The 20,128-nt window shown below is 41.5% G+C and overlaps 1 protein-coding gene across 1 annotated transcript in view; it reads right to left on the bottom strand.

Moving 5' to 3' along the window:
• Positions 1–280: 280 nt before the first annotated feature.
• The window catches only part of ANGPT4 (angiopoietin 4), a 45,794-nt gene continuing 25,946 nt past the window's right edge, over positions 281–20,128 (bottom strand). Inside the window, exons 4-9 of the mRNA XM_070940257.1 lie at positions 11,165–11,397; positions 10,882–10,994; positions 9,725–9,826; positions 3,749–3,915; positions 2,367–2,497; positions 281–581 (exon numbers count right to left, since the gene is read on the bottom strand). Of these exons, the coding sequence (XP_070796358.1) occupies positions 406–581; positions 2,367–2,497; positions 3,749–3,915; positions 9,725–9,826; positions 10,882–10,994; positions 11,165–11,397 (922 nt within the window). The 3' untranslated portion in view covers positions 281–405. The remainder of the gene's footprint in view (positions 582–2,366; positions 2,498–3,748; positions 3,916–9,724; positions 9,827–10,881; positions 10,995–11,164; positions 11,398–20,128) is intronic.

The following is a 20,128-nucleotide window of genomic DNA, read 5'->3' on the forward strand; positions in this document are numbered from 1 at the left end:
TCTTCTCTTCCTTAGGGGAGCAGGAGGCCTACAGAAGCTTCTTTGCTGCTCTGAAATGTGATTTTCTTCTTGCATGGTATGAGGTCTCCATCCTGGGGCAAAGCAACATGGGCCCTGAAGTTCCTTCTTGTCCTCCCATGCTAATGGAAGAGAAATCCACCCTAGAACTAAAGAGAAATTGTCTGACAGTGAGGACAATTAACCAGTGGAAGGGATTTTCCTCCAGAAACTGTGAGTGCTCCATCATTAGAGGTTTCAAAGAAGAGATTTGACCGCCATTTGTCCAGAATTGTGTAAAGTCTCCTGCTCGAGCAGGGGGTTGGACTAGAAGACCTCCAAGGTCCCTTCCGACTCTGTTATTCTGAGCAATCCGAACTCAAAGGAACAGCATCCTGGTTAGTCTTGTTACGCGGCCCCTTCGCGGCCGCTGGAAGGCCTGATCATCATCCGTGTGGCTTTTAATGAGTATCCTGGGCTTTGGAAGTAATGCCAGCGGACTCCGTTCAATTTCCGGATGTTGTGTCGAGCCGGATAATAAATACCGTTTAAATTGGATTGGCCGCAGGCATCAAACCACCAGCCTGTTTTATGGAAGGATTGGAAAAGGTCAGTCATGGATCATACCTTCACCCATTATTACGTCTTGCCTCCAGAAGTTGTGAATGCTCCAACACTGGAAGTTTTTAAGAGGTTGGATAACCATGGGGCAAAACTCACTTAATGAATGTCCCACTTAGCAACATACATTTTGGGCTGTGTTTTGGTTGTATTTAATTATTTATTTGTTTATTAAATTTATATACCGCCCTACTCCCGAAGGACTCAGGGCGGTGAACAGCCAAGAGATAAAATACACATAGTACAAACGATTAAAAAAATCATTTAAAAATACATTAAATACTTTGGCCTACAAACAAATTTAAAACACCCCAATTTATAAAACAAATTTAAAACAATTTAAAAGGGAGGTTAGGCCAGGCCAGCCTGCTGGAATAAGAATGTTTTGAGGGCACGGCGGAAAGTGCGCAAATCCGGGATCCTCCGTATCTCCAGGGGGAGCTCGTTCCAGATGGCAGGTGCCCCCACAGAGAAGGCTCTCCCCCTGGGGGCAGCCAGTCAACATTGTTTGGCCGACGACACCCTGAGAAGACCTTCTCTATGGGAGCGTACTGGTCGGTGAGAGGCTACTGGTGGCAGAAGGCGGTCTCGTAGGTATCCTGGTCCTAAGCCTGGTTAGGTCATAAGTCAAGGACTACCTCTGCTGGAAGACGGCTATCATGTTGTAAAACGGGACGAAACTCACTTAATAAATACTGTGTTTTCCCCAAAATAAGACCGGGTCTTATATTAATTTTTGCTCCAAAAGATGTATTAGGGCTTATTTTCCAGTTAGGTCTTATTTTGGGAGAAAATACAATACTAAACGCCTCTGTTTGCTGACGATCTTTAACTGGGACTTATTTTTTGGGTATATTACGAGCATCCTGAAAAATCATGCTAGGTCTTATTTTCTGGTTAGGTCTTATTTTGGGGGAAATACGGTATTAAATGCATCCATCTGGCTGAGAATCTTAACTAGAGTTTATTTAGTGGGTAAGGCTTATATTACGAGCATCTTGAAAAATCATGCTAGGAATTATTTTCCAGTTAGGTCTTATTTTGGGGGAAATACAGTACTAAATGTGTCTGTCTGACTGACAATCTTAACTAGGGCTTATTTTGGGAGTAGGGCTTATATTACAAGCATCCTGAAAAATTATGGTAGGTATTTTCTGGTTAGGTCTTATTTTGGGGAAAATACGGTACTAAATGCATCCATCTGGCTGACAATCTTAACTAGGGCTTATTTTGGGAGTAGGGTGTCAAGTTTCCGAAAGATGCCCTAATTAATTCATGAGCCATGATCCAAACTTCAAAGGAAATATAGTCATTTATTAGGAGCACCATTCCGGCAATACTGGGATGCAGTTAGAACTAATCCTACGTAGATTTACGTTCCCCTCTGACCCTGTCTCTCCCCTCCTCTCTGGCCATGTCATAAATCACATTCTCCAATTAACCACTTTGGCTGGCTGTGAAACCTAACACCCTCCTTCTGATTGCGGTCAGAAAGAATGTATGGAATTCACTTCAGTTCTCCCTCCCTCCTGCTCATGGCAACTTGAAAGCTTTGCAAGTTGACATTGGGCTTATATTACAAGCATCCTGAAAAATCATGCTAGGGCTTATTTTCTGTTTGGGTCTTATTTTCGGGGAAACAGGGTAAAAAGAGAAATTTTGGGCTCAATTGTGGTCATAAATCTGTGCCTGTATTCTCTCTGGGGTGATTCCTCCTTCCCTTATCCCCCTCTTTAGCGCATACTTACCACCAGAGAGCATCTGGGCACATTTGCACATGCAGTTGTCGTTATCGGAGTCCCAAGTGCTGAAGGATGTTCCCTGGAGAGGCAGGGCACTTTGGAGTCCAGCCGAACCCTTGTAGCCTTTCAGAGCGAGCCTGAAAAAACAAAGAAGGCAACAGGAGCAGAGACGAAAAATACCTTTTTTTTTGAATTTTGGAAACTAAACTTTCAATAAGATTGCAATAGCCATAACACTTATATACCGCTTCCCAGTGCTTTCCAGCCCTCTCTAAGCGGTTTACAGAGTCAGTATATTTATCCCCAACTATCTGGGTCCTCATTTTACCGACCTCAGAAGGACGGAAGGCTGAGTTGACCTTGAGCTAGTCGGTCAGGATTGAACTGCTGGCAGTGGGCAGAGTTATTTATTTATTTATTTATGTATTTATTTATTTATTTATTTATTTAATTTGTATACTGCCCTTCTCCCAGCGGGGACTCAGGGCGGTGAACAGCCAAAATTAAAAAACATACAAATACAAAAGTTAAGATAATTAAAAAAAGAATTAAATCATTAGCTTCCCAATTTAAAACCCCCAAATCCATAAAATTTATAATCCCAATTAAAAACCATTTACAATACTGCATTCTAACCACTAGGAGGGAGAGAGGGAGGGAGGGAGGGAGGGAGGGAAGGAAGGAAGGAAGGAAGGAAGGAAGGAAGGAAGGAAGGAAAAGAAGGAAGGAAGGAAGGAAGGAAGGAAGGAAGGAAGGAAGGAAGGAAGGAATAGCAGTTAGACTTATATACCATTTTACAATGCTTTCCAGCCCTCTCTAAGCAGTTTACAGAGTCAGCCTATTTTCCCCCAACAATCTGGGTCCTCATTTTACCGACCTCGGAAGGACGGAAGGCTGAGTCAACCTTGAGCCACTCGGTCAGGATTGAACTGCTGGTAGTGGGCAGAGTTAGCCTGCAATACTGCATTCTAACCACTGGGAGGGAAGGAAGGAAGGAAGGAAGGAAGGAAGGAAGGAAGGAAGGAAGGAAGGAAGGAAGGAAGGAAGGAAGAGCACTTAGACTTATATCCCGCTTCAGAGTGCTTTCCAGCTCTCTCTAAGCAGTTTACAGAGTCAGCCTCTTGCCCCCCAGCAATCCAGATCCTCATTTTACCGACCTCGGAAGGACGGAAGGCTGAGTCAACCTTGAGCCTGGTGAGATTTGAACTGCCAAATTACAGGCAGCAGGCAGTCAGCAGAAGGAGCCTGCAGTACTGCACTCTAACCACTGCGCCACCATGGCTCAAAGTTTAGATCTGTCTTGTTTGCAGCCGCATCCCATTTCTGGCTGAGGCTCGCTCTGGGATCCAGGAAGACTCCGAACATTTTCACGAGGAAAAGTGCCTCACCTGTAGCGCTGGCGCTCGCCTGTCAGCCGGACTTTGTCGTACTGGGCATAAGCCTGGTTGCCTTCCCAGTCCAGAAGCTCCACCCGTAGAGTGTAGGCAGCCTGGCTGGTCAAATAATGGACGGCCTCGTTCCCCAGCCAATATTCTCCAGCTGCAACCCCGAAGCCCTGGGGCGAGAAGGAACACAGGCACAGTCAAAGGGAGGCAGGAGGGAAGGAAGGATGAGGAGAAGAAAAGGAGGGAGGGAGGATGAAAGGAATAAACAGGACAGAGGGAGGGAAAGTAGAGAGGGAAGCAAGAAAGGGGAGAGAAGCAGGATGGAAAGAAGGGGAGAGAGGGGAGAAAAGGAGGGAAGCAAAGGGAGGGAGGGAGGAAGGAAGGAGAGGGTGGGTGGATGGAGGATAGGAAGGAAGAAGGGAAGGAAAGAAGGGGAGAGAGGGGAGAAAAGGAGGGAAGCAAAGGGAGGGAGGGAGGAAGGAAGGAGAGGGTGGGTGGATGGAGGATAGGAAGGAAGAAGGGAAGGAAAGAAGGGGAGAGAGGGAAGAAAAGGAGGGAAGCAAAGGGAGGGAGGGAGGAAGGAAGGAAGGAAGGAAGGAGGGAGTGGGTGGGTGGGTGGAGGATAGGAAGGAAGAAGGGAAGGAAAGAAGGGGAGAGAGGGAAGAAAAGGAGGGAAGCAAAGGGAGGGAGGGAGGAAGGAAGGAAGGAAGGAAGGAGGGAGTGGGTGGGTGGGTGGAGGATAGGAAGGAAGAAGGGAAGGAAAGAAGGGGAGAGAGGGAAGAAAAGGAGGGAAGCAAAGGGAGGGAGGGAGGAAGGAAGGAAGGAAGGAGGGAGTGGGTGGGTGGGTGGAGGATAGGAAGGAAGAAGGGAAGGAAAGAAGGGGAGAGAGGAAAGAAAAGGAGGGAAGCAAAGGGAGGGAGGGAGGAAGGAAGGAAGGGTGGGTGGAGGATAGGAAGGAAGAAGGGAAGGAAAGAAGGGGAGAGAGGGAAGAAAAGGAGGGAAGCAAAGGGAGGGAGGGAGAGAGGGAGGGAGGAAGGAAGGAGAGGGTGGGTGGATGGAGGATAGGAAGGAAGAAGGGAAGGAAGGCAGGGGAGGGAGGATGGGGGGAAAGAAGGGGAGAGAGGGAGTGGAAGCAGAGAGGGAAGCAAGGAAGGGGAGAGAGATAGGAAGGAAAGAAGGGGGAAGAGAGAAGGAAGGGAGGGAAGCAAGAAAGGAGGGAGGAAGGAAAGCAGGAAGGAAGGCAAGGGGGAGGGAAGGGAAAGAAGGGGAGAGAGGGAAGGAAAGCAGGGAAGCGAAGGGAGGGAGGGAGGAAGGAAGGGAGGGAGGAGAGGGGGGTGGATGGAGGATAGGAAGGAAGAAGGGAAGGAAGGTAGGGGAGGGAGATGGGGGAAAGAAGGGGAGAGAGGGAATGGAAGCAGAGAAGGAAACAAGGAAGTGGAGAGAGGTAGGAAGGAAAGAAGGGGGAAGAGAGAAGGAAGGGAGGGAAGCAGGGAGGGAAGGAGGGAGGAAAGCGGGAAGGAAGGCAAGGGGGAGGGGGAGGGAAAGAAGGGGAGAGAGGGAAGGAAAGGGAAGGAAGGAAGTGGGAGGGGGAGGGAGGAACATGGATGGTGGAAGGAGGGAGGGAAGGAGGAAGGAAGGAAGGAAGGAAGGACAGATGGAAAGAAGGAAGGAAGGAAGGAAGGAAGGAAGGAAGGACAGATGGAAAGAAGGAAGGAAGGAAGGAAGGAAGGAAGGAAGGAAGGAAGGAAGGAAGGAAGGAAGGAAGGAAGGAAGGAAGGAAGGAAGGAAGGTGATAGTCTTTTCTTGAAAACCTCCAGTGATGGAGCACCCACATATGTGGGAGGCCAGCCGTCCCACTGAAGAACTCTTCTCCCTGTCAGGAAATTCCTCCTTATTTCCAGCTTGGCTTTCCCTCCGATCCCCCCATCGCTTCTTCTCCTGCCTTCAGCTGCTTTGGGGAATAAATCCACTCCCTCTTCTCTGCGACAGCACCTCAAGGATGGGGAGATGCTCTCGGGTCCCCCCCTAAACCCCGACAACGGATGCCGCCCCTCGGTTGATGCAGCCTAGGATGGCCTTGGCTTTCTTGGCAGCTGCAGCCCACGGCCGGCTCATGCTTGAGTGGTGGTCCTCCTACACCCCTTCCCATTACTTTTAGAGTAAGTTTCCCTAACATTTGGTCTTCAAGGAGGGCATTTCTTCCAAGAACACTCTCTCTCTCTCTCTCTCTCTCCCTCTCTCTCTCTCTCTCTCTCTCTCTCTCTCTCTCTCTCTCTCTGTGTGTGTGTGTATATATAACACAAAATATTTATTTATTTATTTATTTATTTATTTATTTAGTCATCGTTATGTAGTGTATGTAAAGTGACAATAAAGCTATTCTATTCTATTTCTATTCTATTCTATTCTATTCTATTCTGTTCTGTTCTGTTCTGTTCTGTTCTGTTCTGTTCTGTTCTGTTCTACTCTACTCTACTCTACTCTACTCTACTCTACTCTACTCTGTCCTGTCCTGTCCTGTCCTGTCCTGTCCTGTCCTGTCCTGTCCTGTCCTATCCTATCCTATCCTATCCTATCCTATCTTATCCTATCCTATCCTATCCTATCCTATCCTATCTTTTTCTTTTCTACTCTACTCTACTCTACTCTACTCTACTCTACTCTACTCTACTCTACTCTACTCTACTCTACTCTACTCTACTCTACTCTACTCTATTCTATTCTATTCTATTCTATTCTATTCTATTCTTATTTCCTTTTCTTTTCTTTTTTATTCTATTCTATTCTATTCTATTCTATTCTATTCTATTCTATTCTATTCTATTATTTCTTTTTCTATTCTATTCTATTTCTTTTTCTATTCTATTCTATTCTATTCTATTCTATTCTATTCTATTCGATTCGATTCGATTCGATTTCTTTTTCTATTCTGTTCTATTCTATTCTATTCTATTCTATTCTATTCTATTCTATTCCATTCCATTCCATATTTTCTATTCTATTCTATTCTATTCTATTCTATTCTATTCTATTTCTATTCTGTTCTGTTCTGTTCTGTTCTGTTCTGTTCTGTTCTGTTCTGTTCTGTTCTACTCTACTCTACTCTACTCTACTCTACTCTACTCTACTCTACTCTACTCTACTCTGTCCTGTCCTGTCCTGTCCTGTCCTGTCCTGTCCTGTCCTGTCCTATCCTATCCTATCCTATCCTATCCTATCCTATCTTATCCTATCCTATCCTATCCTATCCTATCCTATCTTTTTCTTTTCTTTTCTATTCTACTCTACTCTACTCTACTCTACTCTACTCTACTCTACTCTACTCTACTCTATTCTATTCTATTCTATTCTATTCTATTCTATTCTATTCTATTCTTATTTCCTTTTCTTTTCTTTTTTATTCTATTCTATTCTATTCTATTCTATTCTATTCTATTCTATTCTATTCTATTCTATTCTATTCCATTCCATTCCATTCCATTCTATTCTATTCTATTCTATTCTATTCTATTCCATTCCATTCCACATTTTCTATTCTATTCTATTCTATTCTATTCTATTCTATTTCTATTCTATTCTATTCTGTTCTGTTCTGTTCTGTTCTGTTCTGTTCTGTTCTGTTCTGTTCTGTTCTACTCTACTCTACTCTACTCTACTCTACTCTACTCTACTCTGTCCTGTCCTGTCCTGTCCTGTCCTGTCCTGTCCTGTCCTGTCCTATCCTATCCTATCCTATCCTATCCTATCTTATCCTATCCTATCCTATCCTATCCTATCCTATCCTATCCTATCTTTTTCTTTTCTTTTCTATTCTACTCTACTCTACTCTACTCTACTCTACTCTACTCTACTCTACTCTACTCTACTCTACTCTACTCTACTCTACTCTACTCTACTCTACTCTACTCTACTCTACTCTATTCTATTCTATTCTATTCTATTCTATTCTTATTTCCTTTTCTTTTCTTTTTTATTCTATTCTATTCTATTCTATTCTATTCTATTCTATTCTATTCTATTCTATTCTATTCTATTCTATTATTTCTTTTTCTATTCTATTCTATTTCTTTTTCTATTCTATTCTATTCTATTCTATTCTATTCTATTCGATTCGATTTCTTTTTCTATTCTGTTCTATTCTATTCTATTCTATTCTATTCTATTCTATTCTATTCCATTCCATTCCATATTTTCTATTCTATTCTATTCTATTCTATTCTATTCTATTCTATTCTATTCTATTTCTATTCTGTTCTGTTCTGTTCTGTTCTGTTCTGTTCTGTTCTGTTCTGTTCTGTTCTACTCTACTCTACTCTACTCTACTCTACTCTACTCTACTCTACTCTGTCCTGTCCTGTCCTGTCCTGTCCTGTCCTGTCCTGTCCTATCCTATCCTATCCTATCCTATCCTATCCTATCCTATCTTATCCTATCCTATCCTATCCTATCCTATCCTATCTTTTTCTTTTCTTTTCTATTCTACTCTACTCTACTCTACTCTACTCTACTCTACTCTACTCTACTCTACTCTACTCTACTCTACTCTACTCTACTCTATTCTATTCTATTCTATTCTATTCTATTCTATTCTTATTTCCTTTTCTTTTCTTTTTTATTCTATTCTATTCTATTCTATTCTATTCTATTCTATTCTATTCTATTCTATTCTATTCTATTCTATTCTATTCTATTCTATTCTATTATTTCTTTTTCTATTCTATTCTATTTCTTTTTCTATTCTATTCTATTCTATTCTATTCTATTCTATTCTATTCGATTCGATTCGATTCGATTCGATTTCTTTTTCTATTCTGTTCTATTCTATTCTATTCTATTCTATTCTATTCTATTCCATTCCATTCCATATTTTCTATTCTATTCTATTCTATTCTATTCTATTCTATTCTATTCTATTCTATTCTATTCTATTCTATTCTATTCTATTCTATTCTATTCCATTCCATTCCATTCCATTCCATTCCATATTTTCTATTCTATTCTATTCTATTCTATTCTATTCTATTCTGTTCTGTTCTGTTCTGTTCTGTTCTGTTCTGTTCTGTTCTGTTCTGTTCTGTTCTGTTCTACTCTACTCTACTCTACTCTACTCTACTCTACTCTACTCTACTCTACTCTGTCCTGTCCTGTCCTGTCCTGTCCTGTCCTGTCCTGTCCTGTCCTGTCCTATCCTATCCTATCCTATCCTATCCTATCCTATCCTATCCTATCCTATCCTATCTTTTTCTTTTCTTTTCTATTCTACTCTACTCTACTCTACTCTACTCTACTCTACTCTACTCTACTCTACTCTAGTCTATTCTATTCTATTCTATTCTATTCTTATTTCCTTTTCTTTTCTTTTTTATTCTATTCTATTCTATTCTATTCTATTCTATTCTATTCTATTCTATTCTATTCTATTCTATTCTATTCTATTCTATTATTTCTTTTTCTATTCTATTCTATTTCTTTTTCTATTCTATTCTATTCTATTCTATTCTATTCTATTCTATTCTATTTCTTTTTCTATTCTGTTCTATTCTATTCTATTCTATTCTATTCTATTCTATTCTATTCTATTCCATTCCATTCCATATTTTCTATTCTATTCTATTCTATTCTATTCTATTCTATTCTATTCTATTCTATTCTATTCTATTCTATTCCATTCCATTCCATTCCATTCCATTCCATTCCATTCCATTCCATATTTTCTATTCTATTCTATTCTATTCTATTCTATTCTATTCTATTCTATTCTATTCTATTCTATTCTATTCTATTCTATTCTATTCTATTCTATTCTATTCTATTCTATTCTATTCCTATTTCTGTTCTGTTCTGTTCCATATTCTATTCTATTCTATTCTTTTTCTATTATTTCTATCCTATCCTATCCTATCCTATCCTATCCTATCCTATCCTATCCTATCCACATCTGGACCTAGCTATGGTAACTGGAAAACACCAACCACCAACCTGTTTATATTCTTTCCAGGTTTTTTGGAAGCTGACGCTGCCATTGATCCGGCGTTGAATGACCGTCCAGCCTCCTCCATCGGTTTCCATGTTGCAGAAGGCCTGGAAAGGTAGAAAGAAGAAGCGATCAAGGGAGAAAAGAAAACTAAGGCAAGGAGAAAATCACCAGCTTGAAATGTATAGCATGAACAATCGTTGGAAACAATCCATATTTTCACCTCGGTTAGAAATACCCAGTTTTCGATATTTTTCCAAAATATCAAGAATCATGGGTATTCTGTGCAGGGATGGAGAGAGAGAGTGAGAAGCAGAAATATTTCTTATATGGGCAGTCCTCGATTTACGACAGTTCATTAGTGACCGTTCGAAGTTATAACACTTCTACAATTCTACGATTCTATGTTTCTGGGCCAGCATTGACCTGATAGCATATGACAATTCATCCATCCATCCACCCCACCCCACCCCACCCCACTCCATTCCAACCAATCAACCAACCAACCAACCCAACCCAACCTACCCAACCCAGCCAAGCCCAACCCAACCTAACCAACCCAGCCAAGCCCAACCCAACCTAACCAACCAACCCACCCACCCACCCAACCCAACCCAACCAACCAACCAACCAACCAACCCCACCCCACCCCATCCAACCCAACCCAACCCAACCCAACCCCACCCAACCCAACCCAATCAACCAACCAACCAACCCAACCCAACCCAACCTACCCAACCCAGCCAAGCCCAACCCCACCTAACCAACCAACCCACCCACCCACCCAACCCAACCCAACCAACCAACCAACCAACCCCACCCTACCTCACCCCATCCAACCCAACTCAACCCCACCCAACCCAACCCAATCAACCAATCAACCAACCCAACCCAACCTACCCAACCCAGCCAAGCCCAACTCAACCTAACCAACCAACCCAACCCAACCCAAACCAAACCAACCCAAACCAACCCAAACCAACCAACCAACCCCACCCCACCCCATCTAGCCCAACCCAACCCAACCCAACCCAATCAACCAACCAACCAACCCAGCCCCACCACACCCCACTCATCCCAACCTAACCCAACCCCACCCAACCCAACCCAATCAACCCACCAACCAACCAACCACATTCATCTAATCTTTGGGTCAACTGACCTTTTTGGGTTCAGTCAGATTGTTAATGTGGAGGGTGTAAACTCCACTGAAGTTGAATCCAGATCGAAGGATGTCCATGCAGTCATGGAACAGCCGATCTTCTTTTTTCAGAACTATTGAGGGAAAAACAAGCTCTCTGCAGCTTTTTGGATCAAAAAAAGGAGAGCATCCATTTTATTTAAACAAAAAGATGAGATGGGTAGAGGGAAGGTTTTGGAACTATTTTGAGGTGGTCTATCAATTTAATCAAACCATCTCATCCTTTGGATGTTCAAGAAGGTACCTTTTCCTTCGGAGACTAAGGAGACCAAATTCTGGACCGATTCCAGGAGCTGCAGCTGCTGTTGCTGAAGGAGGCTGGCGTTACTGCTGGCGACATGAAGGGACTTCTCCAGACCTTCGATGGTGTTGCTCTGGTGACTCACCAGCTGCTGGAGCTGGTCCTTCTCAGTCCGAATGTCCTCCAGCTCCTTCAAGTGCTTCGTTTCCATCTGCCGGACTCGGGTTTCTAAGATGCTACAAAGACAGGAAGATGGTCACAGCAAGAACTGAGAACTGTCTAGCCCAGGGGTCTCCAAACCAGCATGGCTGACTGAGGAATTCTGGGAGTGGAAGTCCACAAGCCTTAAAGTTGCCAAGTTTGGAGACCCCTGGTCTAGTCTAATGAAGAGAAGGACTAGGGGTGATGTGATAGCCCAATATCTCAGAAGCTGCCCCAAAGAAGAGGGGGTCAAGCTATTCTCCAAAGCACCAGAAGGCACGAATCAAGGAGAGAAGCAACCTAGACATAAGGAGAAATTTCCTGACAGTTAGAACAATTAATCAGTGGAACAATTTGCCTCCAGAAGTTGTGGGTACTCCACAGGGGTGAAATGCTCCCGGTTCGGACTGGATCGGCCGATCCGGTAGCGATGGAGGCAGGTGGTTCGGAGAACTGGTAGCAAAAATCCCTCCCCACCCCCATGCCCAGCTGAGCTGCGCAATCATCAGAGGCTTTTTATTTTATTTTTCAAAGCATTTTTTTACAACCTCTTTGGCCGAAGAGGTTGTAGAAAAAATGGTTTTAAAAGTAAAAAAAAGAAAAGCCTCTGCCGATCAGGCAAGTCAGCTGGGATCGTCAGAGGCTTTTTTTTAAAAAAAGGAAAAGCTTCTGCCGATCAGGCAAGTCAGCTGGGATCGTCAGAGACTTTTTTAAAAAAGAAAAGCCTCTGCCGATCAGGCAAGTCAGCTGGGATTGTCAGAGGCTTTTTTTAAAAAAAAGGAAAAGCTTCTGCCGATCAGGCAAGTCAGCTGGGATCGTCAGAGGCTTTAAAAAAAAAGAAAAGCCTCTGCCGATCAGGCAAGTCAGCTGGGATTGTCAGAGGCTTTTTTTTAAAAAAAGGAAAAGCTTCTGCCGATCAGGCAAGTCAGCTGGGATCGTCAGAGGCTTTAAAAAAAAAGAAAAGCTTCTGCCGATCAGGCAAGTCAGCTGGGATCGTCAGAGGCTTTAAAAAAAAAGAAAAGCCTCTGCTGATCAGGCAAGTCAGCTGGGATTGTCAGAGGCTTTAAAAGAAAAGAAAAGCCTCTGCCGATCAGGCAAATCAGCTGGGATCGTCAGAGGCTTTTAAAAACAGTTTTTTACAACCTTTTTGGCCGAAGAGGTTGTAGAAAAAAGGGTTTTAAAGTTTAAAAAAAAAACAGTTGGCCACGCCCACTCAGTCATATTACCCCTCCCCCATCAAGCCACGCCCAGAGAACCGGTAGTAACAAATTCTACATTTCACCACTGGTACTCCATCACCAGAAGTTTTTAAGAAGAGATTGGACAACCATTTGACCAGGATGATATAAGGCTCCTGTCTTGAGCAGAGGGCTGGACTAGAAGATCTCCAAGGTCCCTTCCAATTCTTATTGTGTATCCCCATTGACAATGAGAACCAGTGGAATGATTTGTCTGCAGACCTTGTGAGATTGTACAGCCATTTGTCTGCAATGGTATAAAGGGTCTCCTACCTGCGCAGGGGGCTGGACTAGAAGACCTCCAAGGCCCCTTTCATCTCTGTTATTACTCTTCTTATTGCAAGACGGATGTTTAGTGAGTTTTTGGCCCCGTTTTGCGACCTGCCTTGCCACAGTTGTGAAGGGAATCGCTGCAGTCGTTAAGTGAGTAAAACAAGATCGTTAAGCGGATCTGGCTTCCCCAATGATTTTGCTGGTCAGAAGGTCGCAAAAGGGAATCACATGACCCCGGGGACACTGCGACCGTCATAAATAGGAGACAGTTGCCAAGGGGTCCGAATTTTGTTCAGGTGACCCTGGGGATGCTGCAAAGGTCATAAGTGTGAAAAATGGTCGTTACTTTTTTCAGGCTTCGTAACTTCGAACAATCACTAAATGAATGGTTGTAGGTCTGTATAATGGAGCACATTTATACATATACATACCGTGTTTCCCTGAAAATAAGACCCTCTCTTATATTTTTTTGAACCCTGCAATAAGCGCTTGGCCTTATTGCCATGTGCTCAAAACCCCGATTGGGCTTATTATCAGGGGAGGTCTTATTTTGGGGGAAACAGGATAGATAGATAGATAGATAGATAGATAGATAGATAGATAGATAGATAGATAGACAGGCAGACACAAACAGACAGACAGACAGACAGATGTAGTTAGGTAGAGGAAGGTTGATAGGTAGATAAGAGACAGATACGGAGATAGATAGATAGATAGATAGATAGATACTGTGTTTCCCCGAAAATAAGACCCCATCTTATATTTTTATAAGCGCTTGGCCTTATTGTCATGCACTCAAAAGCCCAATTGGGCTTATTATCAGGGGATGTTTTATTTTGGGGGAAACAGGGTAGGTAGGTAGGTAGGTTGGTAGAGAGAGAGAGAGAGAGAGAGACAGACAGACAGACAGACAGACAGACAGACAGATGTAGTTAGGTAGAGGTAGATAGGTAGATAAGAGACAGATACGGAGATAGATAGATAGATAGATAGATAGATAAATAGATGGATGGATGGATGGATGGATGGATGGATGGATGGATGGATAAATAGATACTCTGTTTCCCTGAAAATAAGACCCTGTCTTATATTTTTTGAACCCTAAAATAAGCGCTTGGCCTTATTGCCATGTGCTCAAAACCCCGATTGGGCTTATTATCAGGGGATGTCTTATTTTGGGGAAAACAGGATAGATAGATAGATAGATAGATAGATAGATAGATAGATAGATAGACAGAGAGACAGACAGACAGATGTAGTTAGGTAGAGGTAGGTAGATAGGTAGATAAGAGACAGATACGGAAATAGATAGATAGATAGATAGATAGATAGATAGATAGATAGATAGATGGATGGATGGATGGATGGATGGATGGATGGATGGATGGATGGATAGATAGATACCGTGTTTCCCCAAAAAGAAGACCCTGTCTTATTTTTTTTTGAACCCTGAAATAAGCGCTTGGCCTTATTGCCATGCGCTCAAAAGCCCAATTGGGCTTATTATCAGGGGATGTCTTATTTTGGGAGAAACAGGGTATACACACATGCGCACACACCCACACCCACACACTGTATATATGCACACACACACACTGTATATACACACAGACACGGTGTGTGTGTGTGTGTGTGTGTGTGTGTGTGTACATATACACACACATATTTTGTGAAGACACTTGGAATTGATTTTAATTTTCAGGTGTAACTTTGAACAATCACTAAACGAATGGTTGTAAGTCTGTATAATAGAACACACAAACACACATAGTACACACACACACACACACACACACACACACACACACACACACACAAATATTGTGAAGACCCTTGGAACTGAGTTTAATTTTTCCACGGTTCAATCCCTCCTGTTTTCGCGAATGTTTCCAACACGGTTACGATCGCAGTTCACGCCGGCCAAGCTGGCTCGGCAAATCCTTGGGAGCAGATTGCCGTTCTTCAGCGCGAGCAATCACAATCTTGGCTTCTTCACAACCGACTCCTGCCTGTGCCAGAAAGATATTTTAGCAAGCCACTTGATGGGGATCTTGCTTTGCCAAGAGTGGTGAAGGTCAGCCGTGGACGCCAAGGTCTCTCGCAAGTGTCATGTCATTTGCTCGGGAATTCGAATCCCTCCCCTCCTCCCTCCAGGATTTTAGCGGCCTTGTTTTCGTTTTCCTTAAACAAACACACTTCTGGTTGCGAAGGCAGCCTTTCCAGCTCCTTCCAAAGCCGTAACAAACTGCTGGGTGTTGATCAAAAGACTGTTTTTCTCGGGCGGTTGCAATGCCTCAGTGGGTCTCTCGTGGATGGACCCCCAAAGCATTGGTTTCCGAGGGATGGAAGCGGATGGGTGGAAACTGGAGCTCACTTCATGCTTCAAAAATCACACACGATGTTTCACACAATACAGCTAACCAGGTTTGTTTACAAATCACCGGTCTGGATTCAGGCAATATGCTAAATTTGGCCAGATTAAACAGGATGGTTGAGAACATTGTAGAAGGCATCCAGAAGAGTCTGTCCATCTGTCTGTCTGTCTGTCAATCTATCATTATCTATCTATCTATCTATCTATCTATCTATCTATCTATCTATCTATCTATCACCTATCTACCTACCTATTGATCTATCAATCTATCATCATTATCTATCTATCATCTATCTATCTATCTATCTATCTATCTATCTATCTATCTATCTATCTCTATCATTATATCTATCTATCTCTATCTATCATCTACCTACCTATCTACCCACATATTGATTTATCTATCATCTACCTACCTACCTACCTACCTACCTACCTATTGATCTATCAATCTATCATCATTATCTAACTATCTATCTATCATATCTCTCTCTATCATTATATCTCTCTATCTATCTCTATCTATCATCTACCTGCCTACCTACCTACTTACCTATCTACCTACCTATTGATCTATCAATCAATCTATCATCATCTATCTATCTATCTATCTATCTATCATCTATCTACCTATCTGTCTATCCATTGATCGATCTATCTATCTATCTATCTATCTATCATCTATCTACCTATCTGTCTATCCATTGATCTATCTATCTATCTATCTATCTATCTATCTATCTATCTATCTATCTTTATCTATCTCTATCATCTACCTACTGTACCTACCTACCTACCTACTGATCTATCAATCTATCTATCATCATTATCTATCTATCTATCTATCTATCTATCTATCTATCTATCTATCTATCTATCCATCCATCCATCTATCTATCTATCATGTACCTACCTGTCTATCCATCTATCCTCTTTATCTATCTATCTATCTATCTATCTATCTATCTATCTATCTATCTATCCATCTATCATCTACCTACCTGTCTATCAATCTATTATCAGTATCTATCTATCTATCTATCTATCTATCTATCTATCTATCTATCTATCTATCATCTAAATATCTATCATCTATCATCTCCATCTTCTATCAAACACTGATCTCAGAAATGAGACCTGATATTTAAAAAAAAAAAATAATAATGAAGAGGTTACTATCAGAATGAATCTGCGGACACTTTCTTAACTTTTAAATCTTCTGGGAGTCTATCCCAGACTGTTGAATCTTCCCCAAGGGGTCCATTAGTGCAAGGAGGCGTCTCTATCCGTGAACGTGCCATGGCTGAAAGAAAAAACCCAGCGGCTTCACCCTCCCGTAGAGAAACAGATGTAGTGACTTGATTGTGACTGACCACAGTGCAAACATGTTGTCCTGGTTTGACTTTCTTTTGCTGTGTCCCCATGTTGCCTTCGTGGCTTTTAGGGAGCAGTTGGCTCTTCAAGGGCTGAAATGAAGAGATTGGACCACCTTTTGTCTGAAATGGTATGTGCAGGGGGTTGGACTAGAAGACCTCCAAGGTCCCTTCTGTATTTTAATGACATCTTTCCACTTTTCCATGTTTGTCTATCTGTTGTGTGTCTGTCTATCATCTATCTATCTATCTATCTATCTATCTATCTATCTATCTATCTATCTATCGTCTATCTATCATCTATCTCTATCTATCACTATCTAATCTATCTATTTATTAATCATCTATCTCTATCTCTATCATCTATCTATCATCTATCTATCTATATCTATCTAATCCATCTATCTATCTATCTATCATCTATCTCTATCTCTATCATCTATCTATCATCTATCTATCTCTATCATCTATCTATCTATCTATCTATCTCTATCATCTATCTATCTATCTATCTATCTATCTATCTATCTATCTATTTATCTATCTATCTATCTATCATCTATCTATCATCTATCTATCTATCTATTTATCTATCTATCTATCTATTTATCTATCTATCTATCTATTTATCTATCTATCTATCTATCATCTATCTATCATCTATCTATCTATCTATTTATCTATCTATCTATCTATTTATCTATCTATCATCTATCTATCATCTATCTATCTATCTATTTATCTATCTATCTATCTATTTATCTATCTATCTATCATCTATCTATCATCTATCTATCTATCTATTTATCTATCTATCTATCTATTTATCTATCTATCTATCTATCATCTATCTATCATCTATCTATCTATCTATTTATCTATCTATCTATCTATTTATCTATCTATCTATCTATCATCTATCTATCATCTATCTATCTATCTATCATCTATCTATCTATCTATTTATCTATCTATCTATCTATCTATCATCTATCTATCTATCTATTTATCTATCTATCTATCTATTTATCTATCTATCTATCTATCTATCTATCTATTTATCTATCTATCTATCTATTTATCTATCTATCTATCTATCTATCTATCTATCTATTTATCTATCTATCTATCTATCTATCTATCTATCTATCTATCATCTATCTATCATCTATCTATCTATCTATTTATCTATCTATCTATCTATCATCTATCTATCATCTATCTATCTATCTATCATCTATCTATCTATCTATCTATCTATCTATCTATCTATCTATCTATCTATTTATCTATCTATCTATCTATCATCTATCTATCATCTATCTATCTATCTATCATCTATCTCTATCTCTATCATCTATCTATCATCTATCTATCTCTATCATCTATCTATCTATCTATCTATCTATCTATCTATCTATCTATTTATCTATCTATCTATCATCTATCTCTATCATCTATATCTATCTATCTATCTATCTATCTATCTATCTATCTATCTGTCTATCTCTATCTATCTATTTATCTATCATCTATCTCTATCATCTATATCTATCTATCTATCTATCTATCTATCTGTCTGTCTATCTCTATCTATCTATCTATTTATCTATCATCTATCATTATTTGTCTATCTATCTATCTATCTATCTATCTATCTATCTATCTATCCATTGATCTATCAATCTACAACATTATCTATCTATTGATCTCTCTCTCTATCTCTTTCTTTCTTTCTTTCTTTCTTTCTTTCTTTCTCTCTCTCTCTCTCTCTCTCTCTCTCTCTCTCTCTCTCTCTCTCTCTCTCTCTCTCTCTCTCCCTCTCTCTCTCCCTCCTTCTCTCACACAGAATACAGAACAACAGAGCTGGAAGAGACCTCAGAGGTCATCGAGTCCAACCCCCTGCTCAAGCAGGAGCCCCTCTACCATTCCAGATGATTAGTTGTCCAGTCTCTTCTTCAAAAACCTCCAGTGATGGAGCACGCCCAACTTTTGAAGGCAAGTCCCAAAGGTGCTTTTTCAAGAGGCAACTGGACTTCCTGGTTTTTGAAGTTTCTTTGAAGTTTCTTCAGCTCTTGGATGAGAAGTGAAAAGTCTTCAAAGAAAAAACCAGGAAGTTCACTTGCCTCTTGAAAAAGCACCTTTGGGACAACCGTGGCCTGGATGACTGAAAATCTCCATACTCATTTCTGGTGGCAAGCTGTTCCAATGGTGAATGGTCCTCGCTGTTGGGAAATTTCTCCTTAATTTCTTTTTTTTTTTTTTAATTTGATTTATATGCCGCCCTTCTCCGGAGACTCAGGGCGGCTTACAATGCGTTAAGCAATAGCCTTCATCCTTTTGTATATTTATACAAAGTCAGCTTATTGCCCCCACAAACTGGGTCCTCATTTCACCTACCTTAGAAAGGATGGAAGGCTGAGTCAACCTTGAGCCTGGCGAGATTCGAACCTGCAGTAATTGCAGGCAGCTGGTCTTAATAACCAGCTTAATAACAGGGTGCCTTAGACCACTGTACTACCAAGGCTCTATGGCTCCTCCCTGTGATTAATTTCCATCCATTATTTTTTGTCCTGCCCTCTGGTGCTTTGGGAAATAGGTGGACCCCCTCCTCTTTGTGGCAGCCCCTCAAATATTGGAAGACCGCTATCCTGTCTCCCACATCTCTCACCTCTAAGGCAACTTAGAGACAGTCCTCGACTTACGACCACCATTGAGCCCAAAGTTTCCGTTGCTAAGCGTGAGAGCTGATATGTGAATTCTGCCCTGTATTATGACTTTTCTTGCCACAGCCATTAAGTGAGTCCCTGCAGCTTTTAAGTTAGTAAAACACGGTTGTTAAGTGAATCCAGCTTCCCCGTGGACTTTGCTCATCCGAAGGTCGCAAAAAGAGGATTGTGTGACCCCGGGACACTGCAACCGTCATAAACATGAATCAGTTGCTAAGAAGCGTCCCCATTCTGATTACATAACCCATGCATGGGGATGTCGCAACGGTCACAAGTCTGACAAACGTCCATCCATCACTTTTTTCAGTGCCGTTGTCTCTCAATGAATGGACTGCCTGTATTAGAATAGACGAACAAAGCTGAAAGCTTCCACGCCATTCTGCATTGCCGGACTTTTTGCTATAGACTTTGCTGGATTATCTCTGGACTTGATTGACTCCATAATTATTGAACATTTTACTTTGATGTACCAGAAGTGGGGAGAAGTTATCTCTCCTCTTCGTAAGTAATAAACTCTTGGCAGGCAGCCACTAGGTTGTTGCCAAGTTCCGTTATCATAAGGAAAAGGATTTTGCCGGCTGGTTTGGTCTTTAACTCTTGAACGTCTGTTGGTGTGTGTGTGTGTGTGGTTGGGGACAGAACACATGTGGGGGCTTGGAGAAGGCGAAAAATGGGCCTACTGGAAGTTTAGGGCCTGTTTCCGGCCTCCAGAGGGTATCTGGAGCCTAGGGAGGCCATTTTCATCCTCCCGGAGGCTTGAGAAAGCCTCCAGAGCCTGG

This window comes from Pituophis catenifer, unplaced genomic scaffold (genome assembly GCF_029215685.1).
Source record: "Pituophis catenifer annectens isolate HBS135680 unplaced genomic scaffold, rPitCat1.0.hap2 SCAF_3, whole genome shotgun sequence".
NCBI lineage: Eukaryota > Metazoa > Chordata > Lepidosauria > Squamata > Colubridae > Pituophis > Pituophis catenifer.